The 19,932-nt window shown below is 41.4% G+C and overlaps 1 protein-coding gene across 3 annotated transcripts in view; it reads right to left on the bottom strand.

The window, feature by feature from the left end:
* TRMU (tRNA mitochondrial 2-thiouridylase) overlaps nucleotides 1–19,519 on the bottom strand; it is a 34,899-nt gene extending 15,380 nt beyond the window's left edge. For 2 of the 3 annotated variants that reach the window (XR_012691323.1, XM_075208849.1), the window contains exons 1-5: nucleotides 19,349–19,519; nucleotides 10,012–10,177; nucleotides 9,781–9,887; nucleotides 6,796–6,918; nucleotides 4,532–4,704 (exon numbers count right to left, since the gene is read on the bottom strand). Coding sequence is in view for 2 of the 3 variants with exons in the window: in XM_075208849.1 (XP_075064950.1) it covers nucleotides 4,532–4,704; nucleotides 6,796–6,918; nucleotides 9,781–9,887; nucleotides 10,012–10,177; nucleotides 19,349–19,430 (651 nt within the window). In the remaining variant the exon portion in view is untranslated. Of the gene's footprint in view, nucleotides 1–4,531; nucleotides 4,705–6,795; nucleotides 6,919–9,780; nucleotides 9,888–10,011; nucleotides 10,178–19,348 lie in introns of those variants that run through there. The other variant, XM_075208850.1, reaches the window with a different exon arrangement.
* Between the last annotated feature and the right edge of the window lie 413 nt (nucleotides 19,520–19,932).

Below are 19,932 nucleotides of genomic sequence, written 5' to 3'. Positions count from 1 at the left end.
GGACCCAGCAGGTCTATCATGTACCCCCTTGGTATGATGCCCCGAATCCAAGGGTCTTGGGATGACGCTGCCCACTGTTCCTGAAACAAAGACAGACGTCCCCCCACTGGCGCCACCTTCAGGAGAGTAGAGTGGTCGTCAGGACGCAGGCCTGAGTCTTGGAGGCCTGGCGCCTAGCTGCAAATGAGGATCTACCCGACAGAGGAGCCTCGAGCATTTGGTTGTCTACCTCTAAATGACTTTCCTCTAGGCAAGCAGTTCCCCCTAAAGGGCTGACGAAAGGAGCTGAACCTTGGGGTCCGGCTCCTACTTGAGAATACAGGCAAAGAAGAGCTTTTGCCCCCTGTTGCCTGGGAAACCATAGTATCCAATTCCGGGCCGAACAAACCTGCTGCTGAAAAGGGAATGGTTTCAACAGACTTTTTTGATTTTGAATCTCCCTCCCAGGATTTCAGCCATAACGTTCTCCTTGCTGAAATAGATGCAGCCTGAATAGAGGAGGACACAGATGCTGTGTTCTGAGCCGCCTCATAAAGGTACCCTGATGCCTCTTTCAAATCTAAGGCCAGGGGAAGTAAATCAGTGTCCTGTAACGCCTCTGCCAGTTGATCTGCCCATGCTTCCATGGCTCTAGCAACCCAAGCTGAAGCAAATGTGGGTTTAAAGGAAGAACCCGCAGCCACAAATATAGATTTTAGCTGAGATTCCACTCTGCGATCAGTGGCATCCTGTAGAGTTGCTGAGCCCAGGATCGGTAGTAAAGTGTGTCGGGCCAAACGGGCTACTGGAATATCCACTTTAGGGATTCCCTCCCAGCGGGCCACTTCCTCCTACTGCAATGGATACAAGGAAGAGAACCTCCTGGGAACAGAGAACTTTTTATCAGGCTGTTTCCAGGCTCCCTCTGCAATATCTCTGAGTTCTACAGAAGGGGGAAAACGGATAACCTTCCTTTTGGCCTTCTTAAAAAGACTTCTGTCTCTAGGACTAGGATCCTCCGGTTCTGGGAGGTCCAACGCCTGTCTCACCGCTAAAACCAAATCATCAATAAATTGGTTTTTAGTGTTCTCCTCCTGTTCCAAAGGTTGAACCTGGTCAGGATCAAAATTTGTTTCCCCTTCCTCCTCTAAAAGGCCCTCAGAATTTAACAGGACCATAAGGGGATTAGCGGATCTAAGCCGCTTTCTTTTAGCAGGGGGGATGTCTGGGGATTCAAGTAACTGGTTTAGTTTGTCCAAACCTTTTACAAATGCTGCGGACCATGCCGGTTCTGTGGGAACAGGGGGCTGGTCTGTAAGCAAAGAGGAAGGTTCTGGTATAGACGTTCCAATAGAACCTGTGGAAGCCGGGAGGCCCAAAGGTGTACTAGCATTATTAGCCGCAGAGTCTGCCACACTAGATAGCAACTGAGTAGATTGTGAGATAATCTGTGCTAAAGAGGAAACCGACTGTGTCAGGGAGGCCACCCAGGCCGGTTCCTCCGTCAGTGGGGCTGGAATTGGTTTGCGCAGAGGGGACCCCTCCTTCACAGTCAGAGCAGAGCGCCAACGGGTCCTTCTGCCCACATGGTAATTTAACCTTACATCTTGAACATGTAAAACACTTTGCCATAGGGCCCTTTCCTTTATCTGTCATTTTTACAAAGGAAGGCACACCAAACACACAGACTTAAATTGAGATTGATGAGAGAAAGAGACAGTGAGAAAAAAAACAAGTAATCAACTAATCTAACATAAAAGTTGTACTTGTGTTCTGTTAAACAACAATGTTATATTTTGGCAAGCAGGAGAACTACAATATAACCCCTACTAGCCCACTTGGCAGTCAGCAAATACAGTAATATGTGTTTAAATAAATCAGATACTCAGCCCACAGGCCAAACAGGGGAGAAGCCCAACAGCAGTGTCCTGGTGCCTGCTCCCTCTGATCTGTGTCCTTTTCCGGGCTTCTCCTTGGCGCCAGAAGACCGGGCTAGTCCAATTTTTCATGGAGAGCAGAGGAGCTCTATGTCTTAGCCCCCCCCCCTCTGATAATGCTGTCTCTCTGATACATTTTTCTAGGAGGCCACCATTAGAAAAAAAGGTGGTATACGGCAGAGTAGTGGAGACCTCAAATTGAGGTCTCCGCAGCGGTTTTGCACCCTGATGCCCCCTCCTATGTATGAGGGGGATCTTGGTATGGCCCCCTTCTGTTCCTCGTTCCTCCGCGGATTTCCAAGATGGCCGCTGGCATTTTGTTAACTCCGATAACCGGCACTCCATGCCTGCAGCGCCGGTTATCAGGGAGGCCCCAAGAGTGACAGCGGTCCGGAGAGACCGCTTGTCACTCTGTATTCAGGTACCCTATTTACTCTGCCAGTGAGAGCCTCTGGCTCTCATTTGACAGAGCAGTGCCTGCGCTGCTATTCTGGGAGTGTGTTTTCTATAATAGAACACACTCCCAGGTCTGCCACCAAGTTTCCTAGGGAAAAAGAAGTCTAACTAAATAGAAAAAAAATTATGAAATAAAATAAAATTAATGCAGTAACTAAAAACACAGCCCAACTCCATGGGCACCTTAAAAAAAACTGAACAGGAAGGGGCAGGGGGATTGTAGAGGGGAGGGGTCTGTCAGCAGTGCTAAAGTTAACTAGCTAGGTGCCAACTCCCGTGCTCCCCTCCACAACCCATGGTAAACAGTGTCCCCCAGACTGGATGAAAGAGAAATACATTTATTATCCATTCATAATGAAGTTGAAACAGGATACTGTATTTTGACCATAAGACATTTTGAAGACCTAAACTTGGGTTTTAAAAAGCATTGGAGGCTTATGGTCCAAAGATATACACCGATCAGCCACAACATTAAAGCCACTGACAAGTGAAGTGAATAACATTGATTATCTCATTACAGTGGCACCTGTTAAATGGTGGTATATATTAGGCAGCAAGTGAACAGCCAGTTCTTGAAGTTGATGTGTTGGAAGCAGGAAAAATGGACAAGCGTAAGGATCTGAGTGACTGTGACAAGGGACAAAATTGTGATGGCTAGACAACTGGGTCAGAGCATCTCCAAAACGACAGGTCTTGTGGGGTGTTCAGTACCTACCAAAAATGGACAAAGGAAAGAAAACCGGTGAAACAGCCATAGGGTCACGGGCTGCCCAAGGCACATGGGGAACGAAGACTAAACCATCTGTGCCGTAGGAGCTCTTATGTAGGATTGGACCAAATTGTGAATAAGTTAATGCTGGTTATGATAGAAAAGTATCTTGTAGCTTGCTGTGTAGTCGCAGACCGGTCAGAGTGCCTATGCTGACCCCTGTCCACCTCCAAAAGCGCCTACGATGGGCACCCGAGCACCAGAACTGGACCATGGAGCTATAGAAGAAGGTGGCCTGGTCTGATTAATTACATTTTATTTTACATCATGTGCATAGCTGGGTGTATATGTGTGGTTTACCTGGAGAAGAGATGACACCAGGTTGCACTATGGAAACAAGGCAAGCCGGCAAAGGCAATGTGATGCTCTGGGCTATGTTCTGCTCGGAAACCTAGGGTCCTGGCATTCATGTGGCATGTTACATATACCACCTACCTAAACATTGTTTCAGACCAAGTACACCACTTCATGGCAACAGTATTCCTTTATGGAAGTGGTCTCTTTCAGCAGGATAATACACCCTTTTGTTTAAAAATCGTTTAGGAATGGTTTGAGGAACATGACAAAGAGTTCATTGGGGTTTACAAATTCCCAGGATCTCAATCCAATTAAGCATCTGTGGGATGTGCTGGAAAAACAAATCCAAGCCATAGAGGCCCCACCTTGCAATTTAAAGGATCTGCTGCTATCGTCTTGGTGCCAGATACCACCGGACACCTTCAGATGTCTTGTGGAGTCCATGCCTTGATTGGTCAGAGCTGTTCTGGTGGCCCAAAGGGGACCTACACAATATTAGGCAGATGGTTTTAATGTTGTGATTAATCGGTGTAAGTAATCTATGCATAATTCTTATAATAACAACTCTCCTCTCTATACAGAAAATTCTAACTACCAATCAGGTAAGGAAGCCAAGCTGCTATAGGAAGTATGACATGGCTGCTTCCAGCCTCAGTCTGCCATTGGGACCAGGTGATGGGAAGAAGCAGGAAGTGACATTATTCCTCAAAAGTCTCATGAGCACTCTACTCCAAAGGCAGAGTTAAAGTTACAAACTAAAGCAGCACTGTATAGTTACTAGCTAAAACGGCCACTGCTTCAAGCATCTCTCTCAAAAAAACAAGCAGTGTTACTAAAGTATCTATCCAGGGCTGCCATAGTATGAAGGTTGGCAGGGAGGGTACAACACCCCTAGTGAGAGAAACAAGGACATGGAGGAACAAGAGGCCAGCAAAAGGGAGTCAATGTACACGTATGCATCTATCTACATGCATGTCCGTGTGTGCCTGTGCATGTGTCCCACTAGTAAAATTTTGATACCTCTTCTATCCGGGGCTCAGAATAAATTATGTGTTGATATATTTAAGACATAAAAAAAAGAAAAAGTAATTGCCTCTTTTCTCTTTAAAATATGATGAAATCCAGCTTCTGCGGCAATTTGTTTTACAAAGTCCTTTGTCAATCCTCCGAGTGGAAATAAGGTTTTCCTTAATGCACATTGAGATATCTGACTAAGGAAGAATGTCTGGTCTTTCAGGTGGTCAGCAGCTTTGAGAAGCTTCACATCTATTACAGAATACAAGCAACACTGGGTTAAGCGTAATAGAATACATTAATTATTATCTCAAAATGTATGTGTCTATAATAGTAGCTGATGAACCCAATGTCTTCTATAAAGAACAGTAAAAGCTTAAATCAGTAGTTATACTTCGTAACGCTTTTTATAGCCTCTCTGAATTTATATCTCCTATACTGTCAGTTTTAACTGTAAAATAAGTATTTTAAGCATATTAAATAATTCGTTCTCTATACAGAACAGACATTTTTGGTATATTATTATCAAGTTATCACTCCACCTGGGGTTAGCTGCTTATACTGTGCTGGTATATTTATCCTGACAGTAGTATTGTTACAGAGATCAGCAGGACACTGATATTTTAGGATATGAAATCATAGGAAGAACAGAATAATACAGTTTACTCACCTGATTGCTCATTTTATATCACAGTGAAAGGAAGATGACAGAACAGACTCAGACTTGCTTTGAACTTTTTGTACAAATACATTTGTTGTAAAACTTAACAACCATGCATCTTTTTTTATGGTTGCATGTGTCTCGAGAGCTTCGGAGAGAAACACCCTTAAACCGAATTGGATGGATACCATAGCGAAATTAACTCAATGGCCCCACATCAATAATAGCACTCGACAAACAAAATGCCTCTATAAACATAGGGAGTGCCCATATATAGATTTAGGGGGAGATTCAATTCAGCATGACGTGTCTACAGAATAGTCCATGGAGACACATTGTGCTGATGTTGAGGATGGAATCGCTGCTTATTTTTCCTGCCACCCCATAGAGGTACGAGGAAAATGGAACGGAGATTTCTTACCTTAATAGCCAGCAATGTGCGCAGGTGGATACTGCGGTTATCTGAATCTCCCCCTTAGTGTAGTCTGGCATAGGTGGCTAGTTTCACCTAAAGCTGCCTATATGGTTTTTTTGCAGGGATTTCAAGGTTTGCTGTGACCTCTCAAACTATGAATGTAGTTGGAGAGGTTGCAGTTTGTATGCAACAGTCTTAATCAAGCACAGCTAACTCCCCCCCTCTCTTCTCCTGGCTGAAATTTATGTACACACTTGGCTATAATACTATAGTCGGGTCTTAGGTTCTATATTGAAAATCTGTAGATATTAACTAACAAAACCTTGTTATACCATTGTAAGCAACTTTTATGCAATGTGATTGTGTACACATTTACTGTGCATTTCTGTTTCTACAAACTGCTTAATTAGCAGGGGGGAAAACCTACATTGGCTGCAACTGAAAAAGCAGAAAATAAACCCAAATTTCACCAAAGATTTTTCCTATAGTTTTCTTTTAATGTAAAATGTGTATGTACCACTGTTTACTCAGTTGGGTCTTTATATTGCCCAACTTAAATAGATAAGGATACACTACTGTCAAGGAGAAACAAGGTGTGGCTGCAGAGGGCAAAAAAATGAATAAAAACTGCTATTTCACAGCAATATCAGGAGAAGAATATGACCATAATCTAACTCTTTATGACACCCCCATACTTAATATTACTCTTCTATGTATACTTCAGCGGGATGACCCTACTCATTTCAAACTTCATCCAATCACTGTGAACAGTAACAATTGTCATTTAACGCAGTTACCTCTCCCAACCAATCAAACATGGGTGAGTTGGGCTACAAGCAGCTTCTCACAGTAGAGATCCACAGCGAAAAGACTTGCAGCAAATATAGACACATTGGAGTCTACATAGACCAGCATTTTTGTGGTGCAATTTCAACATCACGCCCATGTCCCAACAAACTCAGGTTTTTCAGAGAGGTACCTGCGGCTAGGTAAATGTACATTATAATGGGACCCTTCAGTGTTTAAGTATTTGGAAACATCATACAAAAGTTCCACAGCTATGCTGTTCAAGTTCATTATGATTAATATGAAACCGATTTAGTAATGCGGCAGAAATAAAATAGTCTGGTCTACAGGCTGGATTCATCTTTTCACAATGATTTATAAAAATAAAAAACAAACGATGTCAACTCAAATATGAGGGCAATGGTGCAGGTGGCCTAACTTTTGCAAATCAAGATGCACCTGGGTAAGCCTTCAAACTTACCATTTCTGATTTCAAGTCTATTCCTCAAGAGATTTTGAGGACTCTCTATATATTGATGCAGAAATATTTCATCATCCTCGTGTGATGTTCTTGCATAATGTCCTGTGGCTACAGCATCAGCCCCTAGCACATTAGACAGAGAATAGGTATATATATAAAACTCTCCACTTCACACCAGTATTTTTATTTCAACTCAAATGTGGGGTACATAAACATGGATAAGAGTAGTTTAATCAACGGATAGGTAAGAATTAGAACATATATTAGGAACCATCTTAACTCAGTTAAGGCCACCTGCTACAGTATATATATCCTGGGTGGTCACTAGCCTTAAATAGTGGTGCTGTTTACAAACACACCACAAAATGGCAATTGCACGCTGCCCCCACTAAGCTTGGAGTGCCGCGGTCAATGTTAATCAATCAGAGTAATTCCTGGCCACACAATCATATCACATGGCATTCACTTTGAATGCAAACTGAAGTGCTGTAACAGGACATTATCCTGACACCACAGGGATTTCTTTGAAGAGCAGAAAGACATTGGTAAATGCACTAGAGGCCTCAATCAGACCTCCCATGCAATGCATTACTAAGACTTCAAGACTTGTATATTTTTTGTGATTTCACCCATTTTCCTCTATCTCATGCTCTCCATATATAAAAAAAAAAAGTAAGCTTGGAGAAATGGAAGCACAGTCTCCAACTATATAAACTGTGCTTAGTTAGAGACTTTCAAATAATAAAAAAAAAAACACATTTGTAAAAATACTATTTCCAACAAAGCAAACAAAGATCAAAATAAATGCCCAAAAAATGTACAGGTCATGAAGGAGCAAAGTACGTCTGGTCAAGAAAGGGTTAAATTGCCCACAAAATCTAAAAACTATTGCTTATTACAGATTATAAATAGCTCCTAAAGTGACAAACAGAGATAGCATTACATATAAGGCATTATAACAGTCATTTAGAAAAAAAATACTGACAGACATAATATATCAAATATAGTTATAATTGTGATAGTTTCTTTAATAAAGGAGCCTACACATCCTGTATAAAGGACACTATCTTACATGTAATGTCAAATATACTGTATAGCCCCTGTTAAGCTATGGAAATTGTCACGTATACACATACATATTTGAGAGGTTTAGAAGATACCATTTCATGTCAAGTCGACTTGTACTTTAGACTGGTCTTTAAACTTTCATCATTAATTTTGACACATGCCACAGCCCTGAGAGTAGCTGATGCCGAGGTAAATTTCTTCAGATTAGTGATAATTATAAGATCACAGTATCAGTACTCACAGTACTGGCTTCCAACACAGGATAGATAATGGAGGCAACTGAAGGCCTTTTGTTCCATGTGGTATCTGAAGACAGCACTGTTGGACCAACAATGCAATGCTTAAAAAGATCTGTTGATTTAGGCAGACACTGATCTTACTGGAATGAGAACTCCACCGACACACCATGGCCAGCTTTATAACCACCCGTTAGTACTCAGCCTTGAAATTGTTAAGTAAATTGCCGTTTTGGATAATGATTATGATTATTCAGAATGAGTTTAAACAGATAATATCAGGGTAGTCGCTTCCAACTTGCAGTTATCTAGTGGAGAGTTTATGTTGTAGAGAATATTATATATTGTCAGCATAGAAAGGGATTCAAATGTGACCAGAAAAAGTTCCTTAAGTAACCCTAGACTGTCACACACCGCTCCCATAACTAGGTGCTGCTGTGTGACTTGCCCTTTAAGGAACTATGCTGGTGCTTGTCTCCTGTTTCAGAGTCTCTACCTGTTCATGGCTGTTTTCTATTTTCCTAATTGGAACCTCCTTCTGAAGCTTATTGGTTACTGAAGACTATTTCAACCTCTTGTGATCAGGGACTCATTGCCTGATCTTCGTGTTACTTGCCCTGCCGTGGGTTCTGGCTGTATACCTTATCCTCTGAGTGTCTTCTGGATGTTATCAGTTGCCGTGATCGCCTGTCATCGCTGATCTCTATCCGGCTCTGCGGAATACCAGTTCATGGTTCATCGCTAGCTGCAATCATTACTTGAACTTTATCTGCACATTGAACTGTTCCGTGAGTTGCCTATTACAATCTGTGCATACTGATTGGCTCTATTACCTCTCTGCTCGGCAGTCTGTAATTCTTATTGAACTACAATCAAGTTCTGCTCATCTGTGGTTCTGGTCCGGCACGGCTATTATTGTCATTCTGCTGTTAGTATTGCTGGACTATTATCAAGTATTATTGCCGAGCTAGGAGCCGCTCTGTTAATCAAGTTCTGTGCGATATCAGCTGCTATTCCATCAAGTGATGAACCTATGTATCTTCATGTATTGGATTCCTATTGTCACGCTGTACTTCTAGCAACATTCCTTGCATGTCTCTAGTACTTGGACTATATACATCTGTTGTTCCGCTGATAAAGAACCATTATATTACCTGCAACTACCTGCCTAAGTGAATCACATTCCATCTGGATCAGCCAAGTCTCTATACTATCTTCATCGGACTTTCAAGCTGTGTCAGTGATTCTTCTCTATTGATATTGGTGTTACAAGGTGTCAAGTGTTCTGGATCATCATCATCATCTCAGCGTTGAACTGTATTATTTGTTTGCATGCTGTTGCCTATGGTTACCACCTGAAGTACTGCTGTGATTATTTTATTTATGAGTTTCTGTGTACTCAGCATAGCGGAGTTGTACAATACTTATTATTGCTGTTGCACCATTGAACAATATACTAAAGTTGCAAAACTACTCCATCGTCTGTGTATTTCTTCATTGTGACTCATCTGAACTTATTCCAGCGTGTTCTGTCTCCACCACCCTCTGCTTTACCACCTATATTGAGGTTGGGGATCCAATAATATTCTTAGCCGTGACATAGACTTCTTGAGCCCAATAAAAATATTGGAAGAAAAACAAGAAACAAAATCCACACACAAATTCATAATGGGAAACTCACCTAAGTTATTGAGAGCATAGTTGAGAAAATAATTAAACTTAATATGCTTGTTGCATAATATATCTGGGTTTGGGGTTCTCCCTTCCTCATATTCACTCAGGAAACAGCTGAAAAACAAACAACAAATTGTATTACAACCAATCTGTTCTAACAGTACTGTTATGCCTCTTCAGGAACAGAATGAAAAGAAGCACAATATTCTGCATATGGACATTAGGTCTCTTCAGTTACCTGAACACATCATGCCAATATTCTTTCACATAGGAAACTTGATGGAAGGGTATATCCAGCTTCTGACAGACGCTGTATGCATCCTCCAAGTCCTTCTCTGCACTGCAGACTCCATGCTCATCCACAACATCCCAGTTCTTCATAAAGACACCGGTTACGTGATAACCTGTCAATGCAGATGTAAAACATAAAAATATAGGTAAAGTAAAAATTTTTACAAAAATGTACTCACTCTGCAGCAGAATACTCTAATGGTCCAAGTGGCACAGTTGTACAAACATAATATATATATATTCTACAGTGATAAAACATATTTGTTAATATCAAGCTGTGAAACAAGTAGTATCTCTCACCTGTTATTTACATTACTTCTAATCTTAGAGAAATGCTCGAAAGTGAAGCATTGTCTCCATAAACTGTTTTTAGATATGTCTAAAGAGCAGACATATGTGTAGAGAGTAGACATATACGGACAAAGTCAGTTAACCATAAACAATGCAGTTATTTTAAATACAGGTATGAGATCTACTATCTGGAGTGCTTGGGACTTATGGCTTTCCAAACAATGTACTTATTTACCATTAAATTCCTTTCTGCAAGGCCCACTTTGGAAAATTTGGAAAAAGTATACGGGGTCGACCATGTGGCTGCTCTGAAAATAGTCTGCTGATGCCTTATGGCACACCACCCTAGAAGGACCAACAGCCCTGGTTGAGCGTGTTATCAGCCCACATGGAGCCAGAACTGAAAAGGCCTGATCCAACGGGAGATCAATAGAGAGGAGGCATCTTATCCCTTCCTATGTCTCTCAAAGGACAAAGAGGGCATATGAGTGGCAGAAATCCTGACAGGTAGAACTGCACACACACCAATCCCAAAGAATGAAGCGAGTTTCTTTAGAGTTTCCCATTTAGAAGTCCAGAAAGGCTTCTATTTAGCGGTGCTGTCCCAAGGAGGTAGCCTGGGAACTCAAGTAATGGTCCCATGACTTTTTTTTAAAGTTAACTAGTTTTGGTCTATTCTGATAAAGGTAGAAACTCTCTCTGCTTGTAGAATATGTGGTTATATTCTCCATTTCAGGTCTGAAGAGATCCTTACCTAAAAACACAATGCAGACAGGGACTTTTTGGAAGTATTGTCCATTGACAATATAGATGAGAGTCAGAGGACTGAATTTGCAGAATCAAGGGCCACTTCCTTTGTGTGTGATGATATGTTGAAGATTTTAGAGGCAAGCTGCAGTAGTTCTGCCCTGGGAGTGCCATTCCACAAACCTCCCATGAGTTGTTCCTCCCAGGTGGAGCAAGGAAACCACATCTTGGTTCTTTTTGCTCCAAGGCTGGGGAGAATCCTTGCAACTACAAACCCACTTGAGAAAAAGAGTGAATGGCTCCAAAACGTCACAAGGCACTAAAGAATTTGTCTAGATTTCCCCATTTCCCTGACACCAACTGATAAACGATTATGGGGTAAAAACAAGTGATTGGTTTCCTTTCTAAAATGCAAAGTTGACCTTGGTCTTTGGCATCCTGAATGTTTATGGCTGAAAGTACCACTCTGAGACTGCTAACAGAATTAGTCACAGGGAGTGACTTTTTGAATTCCAGTGGGGCTAATTATCTAGGATTCCATACTCATATCCCTAGTTTGCCTCTCTCATCACTCGAGGAAAAGTCCACCAACAATTTGTCCAAAACATACCTGAGGAGCTGAAACATGGAACGCGACATCTGTAGGCCTTCAATTTTTCTTGAAAGGTCCATAACGTACTGGATTTGACACTGGAAGGATAGGTAGGTGGGAAATATGGTCTGCAGATCCACTTTGGTTCAGGCATTACCTAGAGAGCTTTAATCCTTGTGTGTGTCATTTGGGTCAGTGGAGGCTATATCTAGACTCTTGCCACCATCTAAAGTTAGCCTCACTTGCTATCTGCTAGGCTAGCTAGAGAGCAAGAGCCAAAAAACACCAAATGCTTACCTGAGAAGTCAGGTGGGGTCCTGGGGGAGCAGGAGTCATAGCTCATTGGCTGTTAACACTGTGTCCTCTGGGAAGGCTGGACTAATGAGTGCTGGAAATACAGGATGCTGTGGAAGCAATATAGAGACTGGAGCACTGGAGTTTCTGTTATACCAAAAATCCTTCCATCGGTGTCATGTGCGCAGAACCCAATTACAACTGCATCCTTTCAGCAGGAGTCTCCAGCTGATGTCCCCTAGAAACTTGTGCTCGTGCAGCACCTCCTCCGTATTACAACTGCCATTCCAGGAGACCACCATCTTGAATACAATGCAAGACAAGGCCTCAAGCCAGCCCCCTAGTTTAAAATACACTGGGATGCATGCTATTACTGAAGGCATCCCCTCTTCAGCAAGCTCTGACATCCCAGAGGAATACAGCTGTCATTCAGCCCTCCCTGCCTGTGACATTGATGTGGCAAAGGGCAAAAACCAGCAATGGCGCAAATGTGCACACTATTGTCCAATCTCCTGCCATCCTAGATTGCCAAGGGTCCACATGGCCAACAGCAGTGGCTGAGGACAGAGGTGGAAACAGGCAGGTGAAAGGGGTTAGAACATCACCATGCCAGGATCAGGATAGCTGTCACTCAAGAGTGTAAGAAGAAGAAAAATGAATAAATACAGACAAGAGCCTATGTCCACCTCATATAATGGACACTGGAAAAAAAAACTGAGTAATAGATGGGGGCAGTACCATGCCTAGAATATACTCTGACTGTAGGACGAGGACTTGGTGGTCATGTCTGTGTGTAAAAACATGATCACCAAATAGCAGCAATTACTTTTCTGTTAGTCAAGTCAATATTACTTCAAAATACTAAATGACTAATATTGCATTTACAAGAAAACAAGCATAGATGCCAGATCACTAAAGGTCAATTCAAACGAGCACAAGCCTAGCATACATTTGTAGCAGTAAAGCTGGCCAAAAAAAATATATAATTTACCATGAACGATGTAAATGAATGTATAGGAGGAATATACTTGTCCCAGAATCACTCAATTTAGATAGTGATTTAGAGATAAGGATATACTTTCTATATAGTACATGGACCCTCAAGGTTTTCTATCCTGGGAAGTAGCCAAGAAATATTTCTAGAGACAAATAAAAATGTAGACAAAACACGGAAAAGGAGTGAAATTTTAGGTAGTTTAATGTGTATTGTACTGGAGGAATATGGCTAATAAACTTTATTGTATCAGCATGGTGGCTTAGTGGTTAGCACTTCTGCCTCACAGTACTGGGGTTGAGAGTTCAATTTCCGACCATGGCCTTCTCTGTCTGGAGTTTGTATGTTCCCGTGTTTGCGTGGGTTTCCTCCCACACTCCAAAAACATACTGGTAGGTTAATTGGCTGCTATCAAATTCACCCTAGTCTGTGTGTGTTAGGGGATTTAGACTGTAAGCTCCAATGGGGCAGGGACTGGTGTGAGTAACAAATATGCTCTGTAGAGTGCTGCGGAATTAGTGGCGCTACATAAATAAATGATGATGATGATATTGGTACAATAAGAGAATGGACTTTATGAATTCAAAGCTAATTGCCACCTAGAAAGAAAACTTAAATGACCGTAAAGGCAAATTGATGGTGCACTTGATTTTACAAATTAAAACTGAAATGTTTTGGAGAGGGAGTTGGAGTTGTTTATGCAATTGTCCCCATTATTTACTTGTACTCAGTCTACTGCTGGAGCGCTTCAGTTGAGGGATCTGACACACCGACTGAACACGTGCCACAGCCATCCAATGAGATTGTGACCGTCACTACAGCCAATACATAGGATCTCTCTGCTCTCCTACAACAGCATCTGTATACTCTCCATCTTATGTACTTATTGTAAGCAGGCATCTAGCATCATGCAGATGGGAGTCCCAGCTGCCTACAATTCGTAGAAAGGCCCCACATGCACCAGTCTTTGTGGGACAAAATGAAAGGGGCAGATTCATTTCTAATTACTTATGGCTGTCAGCATAGAAAACAATTAAAAGTTGAGATAGAATATACTTGGTTTGCCCAGTGAAGCATGAAGGAGCCTGTGCAAATGTTAGATCAGCTCAGGAACTTCACCATGCTGCTCCTCACGTCCTTTAAATACAGCTGCAATGGCATTGGTGAAGGTCCTGAGCTGATCTGCATTTGCACAGGCTCCAAATTTCACAGATAAATCAGATTTCATGAGCTCTAGCTATAATGAACAAATGTTGTCAGAATTGGACTATTACTGTAAAGTGCAATTAAATCCACTATTTTGCATTAATATGCCAGAAGATGGGTAATACAGAGCTAGTTGGTTATATCATTAGAACTTGAGCATTTATATTCAACTGTAGAGGTAAAATATACTCTCTTCTATCTGTAAGCAGCATGTAAGGACAAAGGTGCCCAGTGATTCTAACACGGACACAGAGAGACTGACAGGCATACTTGCTTTGCGGAGCTGTTGTGTCACAGTAACTTTTACGGAGACTTTTTACCTAGACCAGATCCTATTTTTAAACATGTACAAAGAGCGGCCAGCAAACATATTGCTTTACTTTATAAAAGTGCTGTGGTGGAAAGTCAGTTTAAAATTTCACAATGTATTTGGATATTTGTAAATTTCAACTTTGGCAAATCAGTGGTCTTCAAGCAGCCAATGTGGATTTCCAACCATTAAATATATACACTTCCAAAGGTGATAGAAGTAAATTTTTAGGCTGTGTGACTATCTGGCTGTAGCGTACCCAGGACCAGATTAACATAGGGACTGATGGAGCAGCAGCACCAAGCCTCCTTCTGAAATAGGCCTATGAGCAAAATAGTGCAATAGGGCTGGCTCACTTATTAGGTGGTCTGGATCTATTGGGGCCACATCGGCCACACTTTATCCCTCGGTCTCAGCGGGATTCCACACTCTAGGCAGGGCCAGGGGGGGGTTATGGCCTCCAGGGTGCTAGGGATGTGCTATATGATGGAACTAGGAAATCCAATGTGCGCCTTGCCTGCCCAGTAAGATAAAGAGGTGAGGTGCTGGTGTTACATTGGTTACACCTTCTAGATAAACAATAATAATGATAGTTTCACAACACAGAGAGCAATACATAGGTTGTAATAAGATACACATTTGGGATAATAAAGGGAGAATGTTGGTGGATCAAAGATGGAAAAACTAGTAGAATATGTATCCCATATGTATCCAATCTGATGTGCATTTGTGGTTCATATAAAACCAAGTGGACAAAATAGATCGCTAGACATAGGACAACATAGAAGAACCATCCAAGTGTAGGGTATATAAACACACTAGTGGTAATTAATGTGCAATACACTTGTGGATATAAATAATGGGTTACTAATTAGACCATCCATATATATAATCAACATACTAACTGAAAACATAAGGGATCATGCAATTAGGTGACTGTATTTGGTCACACTGATATGGGTGATGGCAATGAGGGTTATCCCTGTGCAATATATGTATGATTGGCAGTGGGGATATTCTCTTAAGCTGGGTACACACTACAGAGAAGTAAACGATTAACGATATACCAACGACAGAATAAATTAAAAAAAATCCCTATCAGCATAGCGATTGACGTGTACACACTATACACGATTATCATCAGATCTCTGCTCTTCATCTGTCAAAATTATCGGCTGCAAGGTAGTCCATAAAAGACAAGTGACAGCTCAGGTCTTAATTCATTGAGAGATGTTCAGTGGAGCCCGGCAGTTGTATTGGGCAGCCTGTCTTGACACAGCACTGTGTTAAGTGCCGAACTGTAAACAGGCCGTAAATTCTGTGTGACAGCTTTATCTCCGGCAGCTGAAGTTTAACCCCAGGAACAGACGGACACTGCTCTAATCTTCTCATACGGCACTAATCTTATCCGTTCCAGCCAGCACACAGAGGGTTAAGAATACATGTGCAGGTGGTGAGAGAGGGGGGGAGCAGCCCGTACCATCCATATCAGTCTCTTCTCTAAGGAAAAACAGCCGCAGACAGTTGGCAGAGACCGTGGATCATGACAAGATCAGCAGCAGGCGGACTGAGACCTGTCACTCTGAGATACATTATTGGCCGATAGTCGGATGAATTCATACACACTGCAGAATTGGAAGGTGATTGGTCGGCAAAAATTAAACAGTACGACCAACCAAACGACACGATGATCGGCCCTTTGGGGCGACTTTACATTATTGTGTAAGTATACACACTACACGATATCTGATCAAACAGTCGGATGTCGGCTGATTTGTCCAATTATTGGATAAAAAACCTGTAGTGTGTACCCAGCTTTAGTAACAGAGGACTAACAATTGGTGTTATCTCTGTGTAATATAGGATTGGCAATGGGAGTTATATCAATACAGATCCTTGTTATTTTCAGCTCCAGTAGACCCTGAATCCAGCAGTGAGCATACCTCCCAAATTTGAAATGTCCCTAATTGGGACAGCGTGTGCACCCAACTGTCCTGAAATTGGGGCAAATGTCCTGATCTGCAGGACAATCGCTTCAAACAGTTGAGGGCGGAGTGTTCAAGAATGTAGTTTTAAAAAATATTTTTAGACATTAATATAATAATAGTTTTGCTATAAAGTTGATTTTTGGTGTATTGTTAGTGGGTATTTACTTTCCACTGGAACTAAGCACCTGCTATATCCAGTTTTAAGGACATCATCCATGCAATCATTCTAATATTTGGTTGATTGTAATATTAGTCGATTCATTCTAATGTGGTAATATTTAACTTCTTGCATCAGCAAAATCAGTAGTTGGCTACACCCATACCTCCCAACATTTGAGTACCCGGCTTCAGGACAGGGGGCATGGCCACATAACGAAGGGAACATTGGCCATGTCACAATGGGGGCACTGGCCACACCCAAGGGTGGGGCCCTAGCGATTGTGCAGAGCAGCAGTGAATGAAATATACCTCCCAAATTTCCCACCCGCCGGTTTATTCTGAGTGGGACAGCGAATGGAGCCCCCTAATGGAGACTGTTCCACCTAAATCAGGACAATTGAGAGCTATGCATAGTGCTATACATCGCCATTTATTTTGTATTGCCTGCCTTACTCTTACACATAACCAGTGACCTGGGAGGCTGCAAATACAAACTAAGGGTGGGAATAACATGCCGTTTCAGACTTTCCACCTTCAGTAACAAGTCTGTAATCACGAGTCTCTCCTAGAGATTACTGAATGTTGATTTTAGCAACAGAATATCTTTTCCAAAAAAACATGTATGTAATGAACAAGGTCACATTTGAAAGCCAAAGGTTAAAAGGAAAAAACAGACGTTTAAAAAAAAATAGTTTTATTATAAATGGGCAGTACAATATATGGACAAATACATAAAATGCCTCATGAGACTTCAAGCAAGATTTCTCTGTGTAGAGCATTCTCTCTCTCTTTCTCAATAGATAGATATCCTTCACTACCACCAGGAACCAAAATATTTACACAGGGTCATAATATTGAGGCACCAACATATATATTCATTTATTCTTCCACAATATGAAAAATACATATAAGTAGATATTAGAAACAATGAAAATGCCCCTGCCCAATTGATTTCAACAAGTGGTATAATATAGTAGAGTGCTGTATCTACAGTCAAGACATACCAACAGTAGAGACAGTTTACTTTGTGATAACCATAGGTAATGTGCAGACTAGGGGGTATATTTACTAAACTGCGGGTTTGAAAAAGTGGAGATGTTGCCTATAGCAACCAATCAGATTCTAGCTGTCATTTTGTAGAATATATTAAATAAATGATAACTAGAATCTGATTGGTTGCTATAGGCAACATCTCCACTTTTTCAAACCCGCAGTTTAGTAAATCTAGCCCTTAATCAAAATAAACAGCTTATTACATAACGAAAAACATATAATGGCAGCATATGTCTAATGGACTAAATCAAAACCAAAATAGATCAGGTAAGCTTTAGGAAAAATAACCTAGAACACAGACTGCACAAATGGGAATTACAGATCTCTATACAGGTCAAATTCAGTCCAGTGCACTAAACATCTGTGTCTGACTTAAAGCATTATGTGAGTACAAGATACCATCAGCCCAATGGTGTTTTTCCACAGCAGTATGGTTTCATCAGTGTGTGTGTGTGTGTGAGATAGGGTCCATCAAAGGCCTGCTTTTAAGTCCTGTTAATCAGATGATATTAGATTGATAGGGCATGCAAAGTAGAGAAGAAAAAAGCATATAATATTACAATTATATCTTATGGTAAAGTACTTGGTTATAGAATTCCGATTATTGACATCAACGGGGGCTTTTTTTTTTTTTAAATAAATAAAAAAAAAAAATTCTTATACATATTTTTTTTGTAGTTAGGACAAACTTTGATATATATGGCACACACACTTGTACCTTTATCATCTGTATTTCTTAAATTTGACCATCCTGTTTGTATGGGTTTCCTTCCCCACTCCAAAAACATACTGGTAGGTTAATTGGCTGCTATCAAAATTGACATTAGTCTCTCTAATTGACATTAGTCTCTGTCTGTCTGTGTATTTATATTAGGGAATTTAGACTGTAAGCTCCAATGGGGCAGGGACTGATGTGAATGAGTTCTCTCTACAGCACTGCAGAATTAGTGGCGCTATATAAATAACTGATTATGATTATGGACAGGTATTTTTTTTACATACCACTAGCTTTAGCACTTGGCCTGCTGATTCAGAGACCGTGTGTGGACATGTGTGCTTCATAGCTGAGCTGCTGTTCCTAGACCTTTTTCCCACTTAAAAATAACAGCTCCAGCAGGTCAAAAATTTAACAAACCAACTTGTTGGAAAAGTGGCAGCCTATGACAGTTCCCCACGGACGGTCACTGAGCTCTTCTTCTGCCAATGTTTACTTATGGAGATGGGCTGTATGCTTCATTTTATGCACCTATAAGCAATGGGTATGGCTGAAATGTCTAATTAGAAGGGGTGTCCCATTCTTTTGGCCATGAATTGTACATATATCCACACACACATACTGCCCATGAATACACATTCCAAATTTCTATACACTGTAATGATCAAATGATTACATCCAGGATTCAGGAACAATGTCGACTATACATCTGAAAGTACTTTACTAAAAATATTAACTTATATTACTCTTTACTATTGTTTCCCTTTAGCGACTCCTAGGCATAGCAGTGTCCACAATCCACATACATGAAAAAGAAGGACTCCAACGTGTGAGTAGTGCACATGTATGCACACATGTTCCTATGGACGATCACAGTACAACATGAATGGCCCTGGAATATGACTACAATGTAACATGTTACAGTGCAATGTTACCTTTCCTCCGCAGCAAGAGAGCGGCCACAGCGCTGTCCACCCCGCCGGACATAGCGCACACAACACGGCGCATCCCCTGCATGTTTCCTATATACACATGTACTTCACTCGAGGAAAGTCACGCCGGCTCCTGCAGGGTCTGGGAGGTGCATACTCACTGAGTGCCGGACAGAAACCGATCACCGACTGACAGTTCCCAGGGCTCATTTCTACAATAATTATGGTCATGGTGATACCAACAGCTGCCACTAGATGGCAATGAAGCGTCAAATGAATACTACTCAGCAATTGTTATCTATGTTCTACACTGAGATTTCATGCCGTGATCCAGTGAGATAGTTTAGTAAATTTACCTTGTCCATGACTGTTATGATATATTAAAAAACGGCTCTAAGGCTTTGCACATGGGGGTCTATTTAGTAATGTACGTTTTCGATAACTGCTGATCACAGTGTTCAGAAATCTTTTATCGCTCAATTTACCACAAATTTTTTGCTGGGACACTGATGCTGAGCTCCCCAGCTATTCAGGCTGGCAGCAGTAAAACTACTCTTACCACTTCGCCAGCCAGTTCAGGGAGTAAT

This window comes from Mixophyes fleayi, chromosome 4 (genome assembly GCF_038048845.1).
Source record: "Mixophyes fleayi isolate aMixFle1 chromosome 4, aMixFle1.hap1, whole genome shotgun sequence".
Taxonomy (NCBI): Eukaryota; Metazoa; Chordata; class Amphibia; order Anura; family Limnodynastidae; genus Mixophyes; species Mixophyes fleayi.
The sequence above is the reverse complement of the archived record's forward strand: the minus strand, read 5'-3'. Positions and strand labels throughout refer to the sequence as shown.